The 20,789-nt window shown below is 36.6% G+C and overlaps 1 protein-coding gene across 1 annotated transcript; it reads left to right on the top strand.

Annotated features, from left to right (window-relative positions):
- The first annotated feature begins 338 nt into the window (after positions 1-338).
- LOC124887824 lies at positions 339-3,977 on the top strand. Its single transcript, XM_047397740.1, has 4 exons — positions 339-460; positions 1,700-1,715; positions 3,529-3,868; positions 3,952-3,977. The coding sequence occupies exons 1-4, from the start codon at positions 339-341 to the stop codon at positions 3,975-3,977; spliced, it is 504 nt and encodes a 167-aa protein (XP_047253696.1).
- Positions 3,978-20,789: the final 16,812 nt, after the last annotated feature.

Below are 20,789 nucleotides of genomic sequence, written 5' to 3'. Positions count from 1 at the left end.
ATAGTTTAATCTAGGGAAAGGGATAGGCAGGCAAAAAGGGCCAGAACATCAGACCAGAGTCACAGTCAGCAGTAGAGCAGAAATTAGGGTAGCAAATAGAAAAAGAAAAAGAACTTGGGTAATGCACAGTTAGTGCTCCAGTGTCCAGACCTGCAGCTGACTAGGGCACCCAAAATTTTCAGTCTAGTCAGGGGCCAAGGATGCAGGGTACATAATCACAGGGAAATGTAGCTTATACCTCTCATTCCTATCCGCACTATGGGAGATGCGGGAGGAATCATCTAGGGAGATGTCAGTTTAGGGCTTAGGTGTGCTATTCATGCGGCCAGTCAGGCCATATGCAGAGAGACTGTCCGGCAGCAAAGAGTAGTGTTGAGGGAGCCAAGACACAGGTGAATTCATCTGTACCACCACCTCAGAAGGGTGCCACTTCAGCCATCAGAAATAGACGCAACCAGTTGTACGCTTTAAACAACCCCCAGGAGATAGAGGCCTCCCAGATATAGTTACCGGTATGTTTCAAATCTTTTCTCATGATGTTTATGTATTGCTTGACCCTGGGTCTACCCTATCCTATGTGACCCCTTATGTGGCTGTTGGTTTTGGGTTTGAGCCCGATGTGATTCCTGAACCCTTTTCTATTTCCATCTCGGTGGGGGATTTTATTATTGCAAGGAGGGTGTATAGGGGTTGTGTTGTGACTGTTTGTAGCCAGGAGATGGTATAAGATCTCATTGATCTAGATATGGTTGACTTTGATGTTATCTTAGGGATGGATTGGCTCCATTTATGTTATGCCACACTAAATTGTAAGACCCAAAAAATCACTTTCTCCTTTCTGAATGAACTAGTTATAAAATGGGAGGGCCATTTGTTAGCACCCAGAGGGAATTTTATATCGTATCTTAGAGCCCATAAACTTATTTCCAAGGGATGCTTGTACCATCTTATTTGGGTTAAAGATTCTAACGCCAAAAGTCTTTCTCTTTAGTCTGTCCCAGTAGTAAAGGAATTTTCGAAAGTTTTCCCAGATGATCTCCCAGGAATTCCACTTGATAGGGAAATAGATTTTGGCATTGATGTATTTCCAGATACCCGTCCTATTTCTATTCTGCCATATAGAATGGCCCCAGTAGAGTTGAAAAAATTAAAAGAAAAACTAGCAGATCATCTAGATAAAGGTTTTATCTGTCTTAGTGTTTCTCCAAGGGATGCACTTGTTCTTTTGATGCAAAAGAAAGATGGTTCCCTACGTATGTGCATAGATTACCACCAGTTGAATAAGGTCACAATGAAAAATAAATATCATCTTCCTAGAATCGATGACCTTTTTTTATCAGCTTCAGGGTGCTAAGTATTTTTCTAAAATAGACCTTTACTTAGGATATCATCAGTTGAAAGTTAGGGAGTCAGATATTCCTAAAATAGCTTTCTGAACCAGATATGGTCATTATGAATTCTTGGTCATGTCCTTTGAGTTGACTAATGCTCCTATAGCTTTCATGGACCTAATGAATTCCATCCGTTCCTAGACCTGTGTGTCATAGTTTTTATTGATGACATCTTGATTTACTCTAAAAGTGATGAGGATTATGCCAATTACCTTTGCATTATTCTTCATACCCTCAAAGATCATAAGTTGTATATGAAGTTCTCCAAGTGTGAATTCTGGCTGAATGCTATTACTTTCTTGGTGCAGATTGTGTCTAGTGAAGGTATTAAGGTTGATCCCCAAAAGGTTGACGTAGTGAGGAATGGCCCAGAACCATGACTCCAATCGATATTCGGAGCTTCTTGGGTTTGGCAGGGTATTACAGGATATTTGTAGAGAGTTTTTCTTCTATAGACACTCCACTTACTAAGTTGACTCAGAATAAGGTTAAATTTGTGTGGTCTGACTCATGTGAGAACAGTTTTGAGAAATTTAAAGATAAATTGACTGCAACACCTGTTCTAACCCTTTCAGAAGGCACAGAGAGTTTTGTTGTGTACTAGGATGCATCCCGTGTGGAACTTAGGTGTGTACTTATTCAACACGGTAAGGTGGTGGCTTATGCATCTAGGCAGTTAAAGGTGCACGAGCAAAATTACCCCACTCATGACTTGGAGTTAGCAGCTGTGGTGTTCGCACTTAGAATTTGGAGACATTATCTTTATGGGGTACATGTTGATATTTTCACTAACCATAAGAGTTTGCAGTATGTTTTCTCGCAGAAAGAACTAAACCTCAGGTAGAGGCATTGGATGGAGCTTTTGAAAGACTATGACATGAGCCTTCATTATCATCCGAGAAAGGCAAATGTTGTAGCCAATGCCCTCAGTAGATTGTTTATGGGTAGTCTTTCTCATGTTGTGGAAGGAAAGAGAGAAATGGCGAAGGATATTCACCGACTTACAAACCTTAAAGTGCAACTCTTAGATTCCGAAGAAGGGGAGGTGGTCGTACATGAGATAGTAAGATCATCCCTATGTGTAGAAGTTAAAGAAAAGCAGATCAAAGCTCTCATTTAATGAGATTGGTGATGATAGTATCTTGAGATACCAGGGTAGATTATATGTGCATGATGTAGATGTCCTGCGGGAGCAAATTCTTGATGAAGCTCACACTTCGAGGTATGTTGTTCACCCAGGCTCTACTAAGATGTACCATGATCTGAAATCTATATTTTAGTGGTATAATATGAAGTGTGATATGGATAACTTTGTGTCCAAGTGTTTGAATTACCAACATGTTAAGGTAGAGCATTTGAGGCTAGGTGGTTCTTCCCAAGAGATAGTTTTACCCTTGTAGAAGTGGGAGATGATTAATATGGACTTTATTACAGGACTTTCGAGGTCTTGAAACCAGTATGATTCCATTTGGGTAATTATTGATAGACTGACCAAGTCAGCCCACTTTCTGCCTGTCAGGACTAACTATTCGGGAGAGGATTATGCCAAGTTGTTCATTGTAAAAATAGTTTGTTTGCGTGGTGCACCTATGTCTATCATATCCGACTGAGGTACACAGTTTTCTTCTTAGTTTTGGAGATCTTTTCAGAAAGGTTTAGGTACCCAAGTGAACCTAAGCACTGCTTTTCACCCTCAGATTGATGGGCAGGCTAAGCCCACCATTCAGACCCTTGAGGATATGTTGAGGGCCTGTGTGATTGATTTTAAAGGTAATTAGGTAGAGCACTTGCTATTGATAGAGTTCGCATACAATAACAGTTTCCATTCTAGTATTAAGATGGCACCATTTGAGGCATTGTGTGGGAGAAGACGTAGGTCCTGATAGGGTGGTATAAAGTATGTGAGATGCAGATGTTTGGGCCTGATCTTGTTCATAAGGCAATGCAGAATGTGAAATTCATTAGAGAATGACTTAAGACAACTCAGAGTCGATAGAAATCTTATGGCAATATTAGGAGAAGAGACTTAGAGTTTGAAGTTGGTGATTGGGTATTTCTAAAAGTTTCTCCTATGATAGGAGTCATGCGATTCGGGAAGAAAGGTAAGTTGAGTCCTCGCTATATAGGACCCTATCAGATCTTGAGGAGGATAGGTGCAGTTGCGTATGAGTTAGAGTTGCCTGCTAGTTTAGGTTCTGTTCGTCCGGTATTCCATGTGACCATGCTGAAAAAATGCATTGGAGACCATTCTTTAGTGTTACCTGTAGAAGAGATCAAGGTGACAGACTCTTTAACCTATGAAGAAGAACCGGTAGCAATCTTAGATCATCAAGTTCTAAAATTGAGGAACAAAGAGATAGCCTCAGTTAAAGTGCGATGGAGGAGTCAAAAAGTTGAAAAGGCTACTTGGGAATTCAAAGAGGACATGCAAGTTAGATACTCAAGCTTGTTTGATCTGGAGAATGATGAAATGGAAGGTACAATTCTTGTCCTATGTTTGCTTTCCTATGCCTGGGTATGCTTGAAATTGTGCTTGACTATTTTTTGTGTCATCATTCAGGTACGAATGATCCCAAGGGGGGATAATGTAACACCCCGTAAAATTTGTATGTACTAGCCCCTAGTAGTGTACTCTTAGCCTTGGAAACTTGAAAATATTCTGAGTCAGATGTTATTTAGATGTAGTTGATTTACAGTTTCTATATTTATGTTGAATTCAGAAATGACCATGTTTCCGTAGAAGATTTTGTTTCTGCACCTTGTTTATTTATATGAATGTTGTGCATGATTACCAAATAGAGAAAGGCACCTGGGCCTTCATGGTTCGGGATGTCCGTCACGGCTAGGCCCTAGTTTGGGTAGTGACACCCACATACCTAATTACTTTTAATTTTTGAAATAAAGTTTTAAGGATTTGAACTTGGAGATAAAAAAAACCCTAATTTCTTGCTTTGAAGAAGAGAAAATCACATGTTTATTTGAGTATTTCGTGTTAGATGTTGAGAATGAGGGATTTGGAGTTGTTTATTCTTTACATTCATCCTTACAATAGCTTAAATGACATTGTTTTGAGGTTAAAAGAGTTGACAATGACCAAAAAAACCCTCAAAACTCATTAGGAAAACTCCTAGAAGTTGTCCTGATAACTTAGGTAACAATTTGTTAGGTCTGGCCGCAAGTCGTTGCTTGAGTTGTGGTCAAAGGACCGAAATTTGGCCCCTACTACCATGGCAATGACTCCTCTTGATGACTCATTTCATCTGACAATGATTCATTGTCACTGGCAGCTTTGACAGTGCTTCAGTAATTTGGCCAAAACTTTTTACTCTGATATCATATTACGGCAGAACTGGTGGGGTTGGAAATTTAATTCAGTTATCTATCTGATGGTGGGTATTGAGCTCAAAAATTATTAGTAATACAAAAGTTATGTTCGTTTTAATTTGACTATACTTACATTCATCACAAGAATTTAATCGCTAATGGATGTTTTGACTTGTCTATAAGCTAGGAGTTAATTGAGGTTTTAATATATGCTTAGATCAGCTATAAAACTACAAAAGTATGACTTTTTATTTTGCATGAGCTTGAATCATGGTTCTAATATTGTCTTGGTTTTTTGGGGTGTTACACTAGTCCAAAGATATAAAAATTGGAGCTTTAATGCCCCTAAATTCCTTCTTTGTCACAAATCATATTGTGAAGTTTCCCACAAGTGAAATGAGGAGGATAGGATAGTGCTCACTGAGCTACACTATCATAAGTCTGAGTATTCTGTATCTTATGGTCATTAATAGGTTGAAATTGCAAATTATTTGCAGGCCTGGTTGCAAGTGAATAAGCAGATGAATGAGAACACCCCCAAAATTTCTTACTGAACAATTGTTTTCCACTCTTACTATTATTTTGGTGTCCCACTTCCTAATCTAGGAGTTTATCCCTCTTACTTTGATGCTCTCCAGCTTCTGCTTTGTTTTTTTCTCATTCTCCACCTACTGAGCGTAAACCACTAACCTGGATATATCCATGTCACTATTTTATATTTCCCCTTTACACTTCAGTACCAGATCTTCAAACGAATTTAATACATATTTTCTTATTTTGTCTCTCATAGTAGACACCAACTCTATGAACATACTTCTTAACACTCATATCTCCCTATTTCAAATTCATAAATTCCACAACCTTATCTTCCATAAACTCTTGAGGAAAAAAATGATCAAGAAAGGACACAAAAAAATCCTCCCAAACTGCAGGTTCAACATCCTTTCCCCTAATCTTTTCCCACTCATCATACCACTAATAAACTACTACTTTCAGCTAACAAGCTGCCTTCTCAACTCTCTCTGTGTCACTTATATTCATAACCCTAAAAATCTTCTCCATATTATTTATAAACTCTTAATGATCTTTCTCAACTTTGGATCTCATGAAAGCTGGTGGATTCATCCATATGAATGGACCAACCCTAGTAGTGTCTAAGGAAGCAAAGGACGACTCAATATTACCAGGTTGGCGGAACTAAAATGACACAATCTAAGCAAGGATTTGTACGATCTATCTACTCTTGAAAATAGAAACCTCACCGTAGAGGGTTTGATTATGTATGGGATCAGTTTTGAGGGGCTATGGAGGATATTCAGGATTGGTGGGACCCTAGTAGGAGTATTTTAGACCAGAAGTCCAGACTACATTACAAGTCTACATCAAAAGAGTAGGACGGACCTCTTTAGCATTTGTACCAATGGGGATGGAGGTTCCAACTAAAGTATTTTGGTTGGTACTCCTTTTTGGAGGCATAAACTAAAATATACTAAAATTAAAAGTTAGAAGAATTTTCTAAGAAGTAGACTTACTAGCATAAACTAAACATAAATAAAGGGATACGTTACTAAATGTGTTGAAGCCTTGATCTGGGGTGGATTTATGCACCTCAGTGATGAAGAATTTTCTATGAATAAGAATTACTAGCACAAACTATACATAAATAAAGTGAGACATTACTAAATATATTGAAGACTTGATCTAAGGTCGATTTATGCACCTCAATGTTGTTATCCGGGCTTATTTAGCTTAGTTTAGAGGAATTATCTTGTGATTAATAAGTAAATATTTGTATAATTGAGCATATAATCATTAAAATAATTGATTTAAATTTTTAATGTATGATTCAAACAAGTTTGAAATCAAATTGGTCACTTAGAGTTTAAACGAGAAAACTAGTGTTACTAGTCTGAGTTATGTGCTCTTCTAGTTGATCTCGATGGACTCTAGTGTGGGTAATAATTTAATAAAGTTATAATTGAGTAATTATGAGTGTAATAACTTGTTTATAGTATTTTAGGTTCAATTGAAACAACCCAAGAGACAAAACACTAAGTTAAAGATCAAAAGGACAAAGCTAGTACTCTTAGCTTAAGTTACTAGTTCATCATCTTGGATTGTACGTTGTTTTGAGCTCTAATATAGGAGTTTGATGATATAGGATGATTGGTGAGTTTATCATGATGATATATAGTTTATGTACTAGCTGTAAATCAAGTTTAAACAATACAACAAGGCGTGAAAAAGATGGACAAACATATGGGACAAGACTTGACCGAAAATGGATATTTTGGAGTCATTGCCGTGCTACACCCTTTTTAGGATTCTAAATGACCAATTCTAGTATCTTGGAATTATAGTGTCATGTGACAGACCCTAGTCCACTCCATAAGGGTGTGGCACGCCCCTATGTTAAAATCGCAAACTTGTGTCCTATAAATAGAACACTTAAACACTTATGTACAGACCTTGGACGACCTTGGGACTTGAAGGGAGAATAGAGAACACTTAGGGTTTTTATCCATTACTTTTATTTTTTATTGTATTTTAACATGTATTCAATCATTGTGATTATGGTTTTGTCCATGATTGGCTAAACGCCTTTTTTCTGCAATTATGGGCAAGAACATGAGTATTATATTATGAATTGACTTAGTTATTGTAGGTTATCAATATTGTTTGTTTATTTATCCTTTTTATCACTATTTTAAGGATTCTTAACCCTTATAATACATTCATAATCATCTTGTGAACCCTGAAGGAGGAACAAGAGGATAGAACGTGGGATAAATAGAATAGAATTGTAATCTTCTAATTGACTGAAGTTATAATTTTAATTTAGGATAGGAATATACCTATGTTCTCTATTTGGATCATGTATGGGATTAAATATGAAGTCATTTAACTTAGTTTTTGTATCCTCACTCAACAATGTAGTTGTAGGGCTAAGTTAGATAATTGACTAGAGGTTCGAAAGGTCATAGTCATAGTATGAACCATGTGAACCAACAACCAAGACAATAAACCTAACCAATGACGTTTATAGCTTAGTATGATTATTTGTAGTGCCTTAGCTGTCACGACTGAATCAGTGCCTACTTTGGCTCGTAGTTCTAGGAAAGTAGGATGCACTAAACCTACACTTCCTGCTCGGTGTCAAATACTACTCTATTTAGTTTGTATGTTCATTCTGTAGGAAATTCACTTTTAAAACTAGTATAATGGTGTATAATGAAAACCAACTGTATATCTGTTAATTAAAAACTGTTACTGAAACTATAAAGCGGATTCCATGTCTAAGCTGAGATCAAAATATCTATTCTTTCTCAAAATTCAAAAATAGCTAATCATGGGATGCTTAAAATATAGTTATCCTTAAAATATCAACATACATTCTAGGTCTTAATAACCGATGCATAAAATTCATGTCAAAACATCATAATGTTCATGCCTACTAATGTAAACATTGATAGTTCAATTCAAAAACTTACAACAACTACAATACGCATAAAAATATGGAAGAAGACATGCAATTCAACATTCAAATCACTTGAAATCTCATAATCTTGAAAATAACAATATTGGGTATGAACCCTAATTTATAATTCATATAAATTCATGTAGAATTAACTTCAAAAACTAATTTTGGGCACAAGGATGAAAGGATTATCCTTGTTGAAAATCCCCACATACCTTAATTGATGAACTAGATGAATAGACTTGGACTTTGAATTCCTATTTGTGCTCTTGAAGATTGATTCTTTAATATCTTGAATTGGGAATCTTGAATCTTGGGTTATCTTGGAAAAAATAATGGAATTTGGGTTTCTTGAAGTTTAAAATTTGAAACTTTAGGGTTTCTTGGAGGGGAATTTAGTAAAAAGTGAATATATTTCTCTCAATTATGATTAATCTTCTATTTTCATGCTTTTGGGGGTGTGGAAAAAATACTAAGTTACCCTTGGAATTTAAAATCCAGAACTGGAATGCTGATTAAGGTCTCACTGTGATGCGGTAAGTGGGTCATTACTATACCTACCATGATGTGGTGGAATCGCAGCGACTTACTAGATTGTGGCAATTTCTTTTTTGGGATTCACCATGATGCGGTGCAATTTGGTGGCCCTCTAGAAATTTACAAATGCTAAATTGGCCTCCACCGTGATGCAATGAGGCTTACATCACTATCTCCACCGCGACGCGATGGAATCGCAGTGGCTTGCTGGAACGAAAATCTAAACACTACCCAAACCTCATTTAAAAATTTTGAAATTTACCCGAGACATGCTATTTACATCCCTAAAAATAATGCAACTAAACAATCATTGTGTCGGATCTTGGAAGGTCGACTTAAAAATCTTCAAAGTTAAAAGAGAGTCAAAATGACTAAGTCCCTCAACTCTTAGCTTTATTTTCAGGTTCTAAGTATTGTAGGCGCATACTAAGGACTGAACTGAGCTAGGAACATTTGGGGTATTACAATATCTCCCTATTGGGAACATTCGTCCTCGAATAAGACTAATTAGGCTGAGGATTCTGATGAACTAATACTATAAACTAGCATGCACAACTGAAAGCATGACTAAACTGATTTGCAATTACAAGAAATATTAAGAGAATAACTGTATAAAGATAACATTTGGAATGGAAAAGAGAATGAATGTATAAAGTATGACTAAACTGATTTGCAATTCCTAAGTGGCTCCCTCAACGGAATGGTTCCACCAAAGAACTTTGACCAAGGGAACCTCTTTGTTCCTAAGTCTATGAATCTGGCGATCAAGAATCTCAATTGGAATCTCTTCATAAGACAGGGTATCATGAATTTCTATGCTCCCTAAGGGTACTACTACAGCTGGATCACCAATACACTTCCTTAATCAGGACACTTGGAACACAGGGTGAACGGATGACAACTCTGTAGGAAACTTAAGCTCATATGCCACCTTCCCAACGTGGCTCAATATTCTGTAGGGGCCAGCATAGCGGAGACTAAGCTTCCCTTGTTTGCCAAATCTCTTCACCCCTTTCAAAGGTGAAACTTTCAAATAAACCAAGTCATCAACTTCAAACTCAATATCTCTTCTTCTTACATCCCCATAATATTTCTGACGACTCTGAGCTGCTTTTAATCTCTCTCAAATCAACTGAACTTTCTCCATGGCCTCAAACACCGTATCTGGCTCAATCAAAGAAGCCTCACCCACTTTAAACCAACTGATAGGTGACCTATATCTTCTCCTATAAAGAGCCTCAAACGGGGCCATCTGGATGCTAGCATGGTAATTGTTATTGTAGGCAAACTCGATCAGTGGTAACTGGTCATCCCTACTGCCTTTTAAATCAAGAACACATACCCTCCACATATCCTCTAGAGTCTGAATTGTCCTCTCTACCTGACCTTCTATCAATGGATAAAAAACTGAACTAAGATAAACTTGGGTACCAAGACCCTTCTGCAAGGCTTTCTAAAAGTGAAAGGTAAACTAAGTACCCCGATCTGAAATGATAGACAAAGGAACTCTATGTAATCTATCCAACTCTCTAATATACAACTTAGCATACTCTTCAACTGAGTAGGACGTATGAACTAGCAGAAAATGGGCTGATTTGGTAAATCTATCTATAATAACCCATATCGAATCGTGTTGATGAGGCGAATGGGGTAACCTTATTACAAATTTCATGTTCACCTTTTCCCACTTCCAAGTGGGAATACTGAACTCTTACAAAGTGCCACCAGGCCTTTGGTGCTCCACCTTAACCTGTTGACAAATTGCACATTTAACCATAAAATTTGCAATATCTCTCTTTATACCACTCCATCAATAGACTTCTTGCAAATCTCGGTACATCTTAGTGGCTCCTGGGTGACTGGAATAGCGCGCACCATGCACTTTAACCATAATCCGTTGTCTTAAACCACCAACGCATGGTACACATAATCTACTCTAGTATCTAAACACACCATCTCCCCCTTGGGAGAAAACCTCTACCTTCTGATCTCTAACTAACTCCTTCAACTTAACTAGAATAGGATCCTTATCTTGTTTCTCCTTTACCTTAGAAACTAAAGAAGATTTTGTACTACTCTGAACCCAAATATTACCCTTAGCCGAATCAAGTAAATGAACACCCAGTCTATCCAATTGATGTACTTCTCAAACTAGCAACACAACCCATAGATAGTCTACTAAGGGTGTCTACCACAACATTGACCTTGCCCGAATGATAGAAAATATTTATGTCATAATCTTCCAACAACTCTAACCATCTTCTCTGGCGTAGGTTTAACTCTCTCTGCATAAACACATATTGCAAACCTTTGTGGTCTATGAACACATCAACATGCACCTCATAAAGATAATGCCTTCATATTTTCAAAGCAAACAGAATAATAGCTAATTCAAGATCATGAATAGGATAGTTCTTTTCATGAGGCTTAAGTTGTCTAAAGGCATAGTATATGACCTTATCTCTCTGTATCAAAACATAACCTAAACCAACTCTAGAGGCGTCACAATACACAAAGAATCCATCTATACCATCAAGTAACGCTAAGACTGGTGCTGAAGTGAATCAAGTCTTTAACTCCTAAAAACTCTTCTCACAAGAATCTGACTACTGACACTTAACTTTCTTTTGGGTTAATCTGATCATGGATGATGTAATGGACGAAAACCCCTCAACAAACCATCTATAATATCCAGCTAAACCCAAGAAACTTCTGATGTTTGATAGAGAGATAGGTCTAGGCTAGTTTCTTACTGCTTCGATCTTTTGGGGATCACCTCTAATGCCATCACCAAAAATAATATGAATGAGGAAAGCTACTGACCTTAGCCAAAATTCACTCTTGTTATATTTGGCAAATAACTCAAGATCTCTAAGAGTTTGCAACACAATTCTAAGATGATCTACATGATTATCCTCACTACCAAAATAGACAAGGATATCATCGATAAAGACTATGACAAATATTTCTAGATACTGTTTGAATACTTGGTTGATCTAGTCTATAAAGGCTGCTAGGGTGCTTGTTAGTCCAAAAAACATAACTAGAAACTTAAAATGACCATAACGTGTTATGAAAGCTATTTTTAGGATATCACATTCCCTTACTCTAAGATAATGATAGCCGGATCTAAGGTCTATCTTAGATAAATAACTTGCACCTTAGAGGTGATCAATTAAGTCATCAATTCTGGGTAGAGGATATCTATTTTTAATGGTGACTTTATTCAGCTGACGATAGTCAATGAACATACGTAGAGAACCATATTTCTTACGTACGAATAAGATGGGAGCACCCCATGGGAAACACTGGGTCTTATGAAACCCTTATCTAAGAGGCCTTTGAGTTGCTCTTTTAACTCTTTAAGCTTGGCAGGAGCCATCCGATATGAAGGAATAGAGATAGGTTGAGTATCAGGAAGAAAATCAATTGCTAATTATATTTCCCTATTAGGAGGTACCCCTGGTAAATCTTTGAGAAAAACATCAAGAAACTCATTGACTACACGAACTAACTAAATTGTTGGAGTCTCAGACTTAGGGTCTTTGACTCGAACTATATGATAGATACACCCTTTTGATATCAATTTTCTATCTTTTAAGATAGGATATGAAATGACTCTTGGAAGACACTCAATTACCTACCCACTCAAAGACTATCACATCAGGAAATTGAAACCTCACTACTCAGGTGCAACAATCTATGGATGCATAATAGGAATGGAGCCAATCCATGCCAAGAATAAGGTTAAAGTCGACCATATCTAGCTCTATTAAATATGCTAATATGATTTTATAAAGGATAGTAATAGGACATTTTTTTCAGATCTATTTGGCAAAAACTGACTCACCCACTTAGATAGAAACTAAAAGGGCTTAGGGATCTTCTCAGGTCCTATTTCAAATTTTACTGCAACTAGTGGGGTTACATAAGAGAAACTCAACCCAGGTTCTAACAACACATAAACATCAAGATAAAAGACATAAAGCATACCAGTAACAAAATCTGGTGAATTATCCTACTCCTGATGGGATGGTAAAGCATAAAACCAATTCTAGCATTGACTGCCACTTGTACTGGATGATGTGTCCTGAGAAGGGACTGGGCGACCTAGAGGATTTGCAGCACTAGTAGCCTAAGTCTAGGGATGAACATCCGTACTTCCTTGCTTAGTATATGGGCACTCTTTAATTCCATGACCCAACTTACCATATCCAAAACAACTAGTTGAACTTGAAGTAGTACTACTTTACTATCATTGAGCTCTGCCTCAGGTTTATGAACTTCTCAATCTTTGCTTCCAATAACTCGCGCAGAAAGAACTTGTCTAGAAATTTATCTTGAAGCACTTGCCAACTCATGGGAGTTGCATTCTTACCCCTACCTTTATTCTACATAACAACCTAATCATAAAAAACATCTTTCAATCTATAAGAAGCTAATTCAACACACTCTTCTTCAGTAACATGCATAACTTGGGTGATCTTTTTCACCTCATCAAGATACAACTTTGGGTCCTCACCTACCTTTGACCCAAAGAATTCAGGAAGATTAATCCTCATAAAGTCACAAAGTCTGGATGCAACTAAATCACCCTCTTGCTAACGTAGGACTGAAGTCTGATTGTTGTCCTAAACATTAGCAGTCACAGCTTGGGCTAATGCCTGAAAGGCAGCTCAAAATTTAGCATGAGACACAATCTCATTCAGAGGATCAAAAGGATGGGGTGGCTAATTGTTATTTCTGTGGGCATTAGCTCTGCGAGGAGGCATATTTTATCATAAAAGGGCATGAGTTAAAAGTAAAGAGAGATAGTTGTAAGTACGATGGATTATAAAAGAAAAGAGATGATTTCCTAAAAACATCTTGCATCCTCTTACTCATAAATGTGGTGCACTTTATACCCATGATCAAGACTCTATACAACATGGCATGTCTGACTCCCTAGGACTCTCTAAACCTTAGGATCTGATACCAATTTTGTAACGCACCAAAAATGGGTCCCGAGATGTCACACGGTGCTCAAAACTACAAGTATTCTCAAGCTAACCCTGTAAGCCTTTTACTAAGTCTAGAACCCATACAAAAGTAACTAAATCAAGTAAAAATACTGAAATGCTAAATCTTCTAAACTGGACTGAAATCAACTGAACATAATGTCTGTCCAACTGATATTGGAAATCGAAATCATAACTAGCAGTCTGACAAGCCTCTACTACTAAGAACTAGAGAGTCATTAGGACAGATGCCCAACTAACTCAATCTAAACTAAAAATAACTAATCAAATACTATGAAATCTAAAAATTTGTATAAATGGATCCTCAAATCATGAGGACTCACCAACTATTATGATGTAGATATAGATGCCCTAAATCACTCATGTTACTGAGACTGAGAACCTGAACCTATATTATTAAATAATGTAGCATATAGACGTATATGTGGATCAGTACTCTGAGGATGTACTGACCATATAGAGGTGAATGTATAAGTACATCAATATTTTGACATATTAATAATTTGTGAAGAATGTATGCTAAATGTAGGTGTCTCACCTTAGCTTGAATAACTAAAAACTGAGAATCATAATCATGAGTATAAAAACATACTTTATAAATCTAGTGAGTCACAATATTTAGTTCTAAAAGCTGAACTAGTGTTTTGTCTGTAATTTAAGCTGTTTAAGTGCAGAAAAGACTCACTCTATATCTATAAACTAAAAATTGAAATCTCATAGTTAATGTCTTTTTGTAAAAGAATAGTTGAATAAGGTGGTGAGCCTCTACACTTAGTTTCTGAAAACTTTTCTGAATAGTTCTTAAGTTGTAGGTTTTAGGGAGGTTCTTCTAACCGACATACACTATGTGAGCTATCATAGTGTTCAATGTCTAGTTCCCCTAAGGGAAAAACCTAATGTTGGGGAGAGGTGTCATACTCTTGCTAAGGAGTATAACCTGACCTAAGTGATCACATCTGTAAATGTCATCCATATAGAAATGGGATTAATCAGAATCTGTATCTATGTTAGCTCGTAGATCTAGAAAAGTAGGATGTGTTGAACCCACACTTCTTGCTCGGCGCTAAATACTACTCCCTTTAGTCTGTATGATCATTCTGTAGGAAATTCACTTTTAAAACTAGAATAATGGTGTATAATGAAAACCAACTGCATATCTGTTAATAAAAAACTAAAACTGAAACTGTAAAGTGGATTCTATGTTTATGCTGAGATCAAAAGATCCATTCTTTCTCAAAATCCAAAATAGAAAATAATGGGATGCTTAAAACATAGTCATTCTTGAAATAGCAACATACAAACTAGGGCTTAATAACCCATGCATCAAATTCATGTTAAAATATCATAATGTTCATACCTGCTAATGTACATATTGATAGTTTAATTCAAAAGCTAGGAATTACTACAATAAGCATAAAAATATAGAAGAAGACTTGCAATTCAACATCCAAATCACTTCAAATCTCATAATCTTGCAAATAAAAATATTGGGTATGAACCCTAATTTGAAATTCATACAAATTCATGTGGAATTAACTTCAAAAACTAATTTTGGGCACAAGGATGAAAGGCTTATCCTTATAAAAAAAACCACATAGCTTAATTGATGAACTAAATGAAGAGACTTGGACTTTGAGTTCCTATTTTTTCTCTTAAAGATTGATTCTTGAATATATTGAATTAGGAATCTTGAATCTTGGGTTATCTTGGAAAACAAATGGTGGAATTTGGGTTTCTTGGAGTTTGAAATTTGAAGCTCTAGGGTTTCTTGGAGAGGAATTTTGTTAAAAGTGAATATATTTTTCTCTTCATTATGATTAATCTTCTGTTTTCATGCTTTGGGGTGTGGGAAAAAGACTAAGGTTCTCTTAGAATTTAAAATCCGGAACTGGAACACCGACTAAGGCCTAACCGCGATATAGTGAGTGGGTCATCGGTATACCTACAGTGATGCGTGGAATTGCGGTGACTCTTTGGATTATGATAATTGCTTTTTTGGGATTCACCGCAATGCGGCACAATCATGATTACCCTTTGGAAATTGACAAATGTTGAATTGCCCTCCACCACGATACGATGATTCTTCCATCTCTATTTCCACCACGATGCGGTGGAATCATGGTGGCTTACTAGAACGAAAATCCAAACCCTGCCCAAACCTTATACTAATTTTTCAAAACTTACCCGAGACATGCTATTTACATCCTTGAATATAATTCAATGGAAAATTCATTATCTCGGAACCCAAAAGGTTGACTTAAAAATCTTTGAAGTTAAAAAGGAGTCAAAATAACTAAGCCCCTTAACTCTTAGCTTTATTTTTTGGTTCTAAGTGATACAGGCACAACTAAGGGCTGAACTGAGCTAGGGATGTTTGGTGTATTACTGTCTAACTAATTGTCTGAGTGTCTGAAAGCCTCTAAACTAACTGAGGAGTTGATGGGATAGGCCCCCAACTAACTTCAACTGATAAAATATAATTAAATACTAAAATAACTGAATAAGTGATAATATGTCCTCGAGGGATGAGGACTCACCACTGTTGTTGCTACTGTAACGCGGGGTTGTCTAAGTATGGTCGGGAAACTGAGTGTCCTATCATATGATATAAGACACCATAGCATAAGGAAGAGTATGCATTCAGTACTTTGAATGTACTGGTATATGAGATGAGGGCTGGCTGAAATACATGGGATATTATGTATATGAGATAAGGACTAACTAAATAGCATGAATTAACTGAGCATGAATACGTGAAACCTGTGATATCTGAGAATGCAAGACCAAGTATAAGCATATTTCTGAAATCATTTGTAAACAAAAAGACTGAAAACTGTATAACTAAATAACTGAGGATTTGTACACTTTGTCAGACAAACCTAAACTAAAATACACTAAATACTGTACGAAGACTGTGGGAGGTATCATGTAACCGACATTAACCAATCTGAGCTAATCGAGGTCCAAACTATAACCCAGTTGGAAGGCCATCAGTACCATGCCATTGTTACTAATATTGGCTGTGTGGATCCACTAAATTGGTGTCCCAGAATACTAGGGAGTCACCCTCTACTGGCAGGTGCTCTCATAAGATATGTGTCAACCCTCAACTGGCAGGTAGACATCTCAAAAACCTATGCTAGCTACGTAGTTCTATAACTCAAGGATCGCTACTAAGGGTCACATCATCTACTAACAGGTGAGCCCCCATCCTTGTGTTCGCTCAGTGCTAAATCCTACTCCCAACTGAACTGACACTGGTACTGACTTAAGTTATACTAAACATAACTACTGATATTGCTCATCATGATCATAACAACTGAGTAAATGGTAGTTTTCATGGTTTAACTAAAATCTTTACTTGAAAAATCTTAAATCATGAAAAACACATAGGTATCAAGTGTTCATAACCCGCCAGTACTGAATGATGACTAAATATAATTACAATGCTTTAAAATAGTAGTATGGAGTCATGGTTCAAAAATTCAAAACATAATTATTTCATTAAATAAGTGAAAAGCATGAACTTGAACATAGGAATGCGTTAATCATGAGAAAACAACATCTTTACATGATTTAAGTCATAACTTGAGAGTTTAACATGAAATCAATTGATCATGATACAGAGATTGAAATTCCAAAATATAAGATAGCTTTAATAACATGGAAAAACATATAGACCTGGCTTGTATTTGAGCTAATAAGAAGTTCATGGATTATTTCATGTGTTTCATGGAGGATTTCATAAAGTAGGAATAAAATCATGCTATTAAACAAAAATAGGGTTATTGGACTCAATGGGTGAAAGGGACCCACTAATGAATACCCCACATACCTTAAGTAGAATCCTTGGGGAAATTTCTTGAAGTTGTTCTTGTTCTTGAGCAAACCCTAATTACTTGGGAGAGAGGAAGAAACCACCCTTTTGATTTATTTTTGATGAATTGATGTTTTATGTTGTGAATTTAAGATTTAGGCCCTTTCATACCACCCATTGTGAATCCAAAATGACATGGGTTTGTCTTTTAAGGGAGTGGGGAAAGAAATAAAAGCCCCAAGAAAAATATGCAAAAAATAGCATTCCCAACACTCGTTTATTAGGTTACAATTGGACTGCTGACTCGTAAGCTTTGAAGATTCTAAAGAACATGTAATAGTCTGGATACGAGTTGTACTTACAACTTATAAGATGACTATACGATTTGGTAAAGTCACTCATAGAATGAATGGACAACTTGGGGAACCAACACTATTATTGATATGACTTCTCTCCATATGTGTCATACCTTTATATATAACTAGATGTCCCCCTCTCGTATCCTAGATAGATCCTCAAGGAGTAAACACTGATATCCTTATGACTGTATTTATACGACTCATATCCCTCTTGATGACTAATACGGGTCAAGTTGTACTTGTATTAAAATGTTCACCATGCTACACTGATTTTGGTATGAGTCTAACTGATGACTCGTATGTTGGCTTATGACTCATGGGTTAAGTCGTATATAGTCCACAAACTAGAAAAGATATAGGGTATTACAATATCTTCCCCTTGGGAATATTCATCCTCAAATAAGACTAGTTAGATTGAGAATACTACGGCAACTGAGATAATGTGATGAACACGCATGACTTGGAGCATGTTTAAATAAATGAGTTTCATGCATGATATATGAAATGAACTCATTTCGTGAATGCTTGAAATGACATGAGAATGGTTAGTTAGCTGAAATAGAGAAGGGAAAAGAGTCAATCTAAGAAAGATCATTACGTCAAGATGAGTCTGAATTTGCGAAGAAAAGATGAGGGCACTTGGCTTGCATATCTGCTTCTACTTCTCAAGTAGCTCCCTTAACATACTAATTTCGCCATAGAACTTTAACTAAGGGGACTTCCTTATTCCTTAGTCTACAAATCTAGCAATCAAGAATCTCAATTGGGACTTTTTCGAAAGTAAGGCATTCCTAAACGTTCATACTTTCTAGAGGAACAACAACCGCTGAATCGCTAATACATTTCTTTAACAAAGATACATAGAACATTGGATACACTGATGCTAAATTTTCAAGTAACTCAAGCTCATAGGCTACCATTCTAAAATGATTCAAGATTTTGTAAGGGCCAACATAATGAGGACTGAGTTCCCCTTTTTACCAAATCTCTTCACTCCCTTCATGGGCAAAATCTTCAAATAGACCAAATCACAAACCTCAAACTCAAGATCTCTTCTCCTCATATCTACATAAGATTTCCAACGGCTTTGGGCTATCTTCAACCTCTCCCGAATCAACTGAACTTTCTCCATCACCTTAAATACTGAATCTGGCCTTATAAAAATAGCTTCGCCTACTTCAAACCAAATAATAGGAGATCTATATCTCTTTTTATAAAGAGCCTCAAATGCATCCATCTAAATATGGGAGTGATAACTATTGTTATAGGCAAACACAATCAAAGGTAAGTGGTCATACTAACTACCTTTAAAATCAATAACTCATGCTCTCAACATGTCCTCTAAGGTCTGAATGGTCCTCTTTTTCCGACCATCTATCTGAGAATGGAAATATGTACTGAGATAAACTTAGGTTCCAATACACTTCTAAAAAGCCTTCCAAAAGCAAGAGGTAAACTAGGTACCTCTATCTGAAATGATAGACAATGGAATTCCATGCAACTTAACCAACTCCTTAAGATAAAGCCTGGCATAATCCCCAACTGAGTATGAACTGGTAAGAAATGAGTTGATTTGGTCATTCAATCCACGATGATCCATATTATTGACGACACGTACGCTGCAAACCCATCATAAAATCCATGTTCACCACATCCCACTTCCAAGTGGAAATACTAAACTCCTGTAATGTATCACTAGTCCTCTAGTGCTTAATTTTAACCTGCTTATAATTTGAAGACTTAGCTACATACTCTATAATATACTTCTTCATACTAGTTTCTCACTGCTTTGGTCTTCTGAGAGTTAACTCTAAAACCATCATCGAAAATAATATGGCCAAGGAAAGCTACTAATATTAGCCATAATTTGAACTTATTGAGAAAATAGCTAATAAGCTCTAAGGTTCTGCAACACAATTCTCAGATGGTTTACATAACCATTCTCACAATGGGAATAGACAAGGATATCATCAATGAAGACTATAAAAACCTGTCTAAGTACTGCTTGAACACCCTTTTCATCAAGTCAATAAAGGCTACAGGGGAATTCATTAGTCCAAAAGGCATAACTAGGAATTCAAAATGACCATACTGAGTTCTGAAAATTGTCTTCAAAATGTCACATTCTTTGACTCTAAGCTAATAATAGTTGGATCTGAGGTTTATCTTAGAGAAATAACTGGCACCCTGAAGTTGGTTGAATAATTCATCAATCCTGGGGAGTGGATATTAATTCATAATTGTGACTTTGTTCAATTGATTATAATCGAGGCACATTCTGAGAGAACCATCTTTCTTACGCACGAACAAGACTGGAGCACCCCAAGGAGCCAATCAACTGAGGCATAACATGAAAGGAGCCAATCCATGCCAAGAATGACAAAAATTAATCATCTCTAACTCTATCCGATCAATTGAGGTAACTTTCTGAGATGATGTGATTAGGAAATTTCTGTATACCCGTTTGGCTATAATAGATTTACCTACTAGGGTAGAAATTGAGAAAGGCTCTACTAATATATCGTGATTGACACTAAATTTGATGACTATATAAGGAGTCACAAAAGAAAGTGAAGATCTAGGTCTAACAAAGCATAAACATAAAGATAAAAGACCTATAACATACCCATAACCATATTAGGATAACTTTTTGAATCATGATGGGTCTAGAGGGCATACAATATATTTTGATACTACCCACTGGTTATGCTGAAAGAGACACCCTTCTAATTTAGGCGACCAGCTGGAACTGGAGGCCGGCCCTGTTGATCAGTTTTTTGGTAGTCTCTAACTCTGTGGCCTATCTTGCAACATCCAAAACACACATCCCTACCAGCTCTACACATAACCTGATAATACCTTCCA

Source organism: Capsicum annuum, chromosome 10 (genome assembly GCF_002878395.1).
Source record: "Capsicum annuum cultivar UCD-10X-F1 chromosome 10, UCD10Xv1.1, whole genome shotgun sequence".
NCBI lineage: Eukaryota > Viridiplantae > Streptophyta > Magnoliopsida > Solanales > Solanaceae > Capsicum > Capsicum annuum.
The sequence above is the reverse complement of the archived record's forward strand: the minus strand, read 5'-3'. Positions and strand labels throughout refer to the sequence as shown.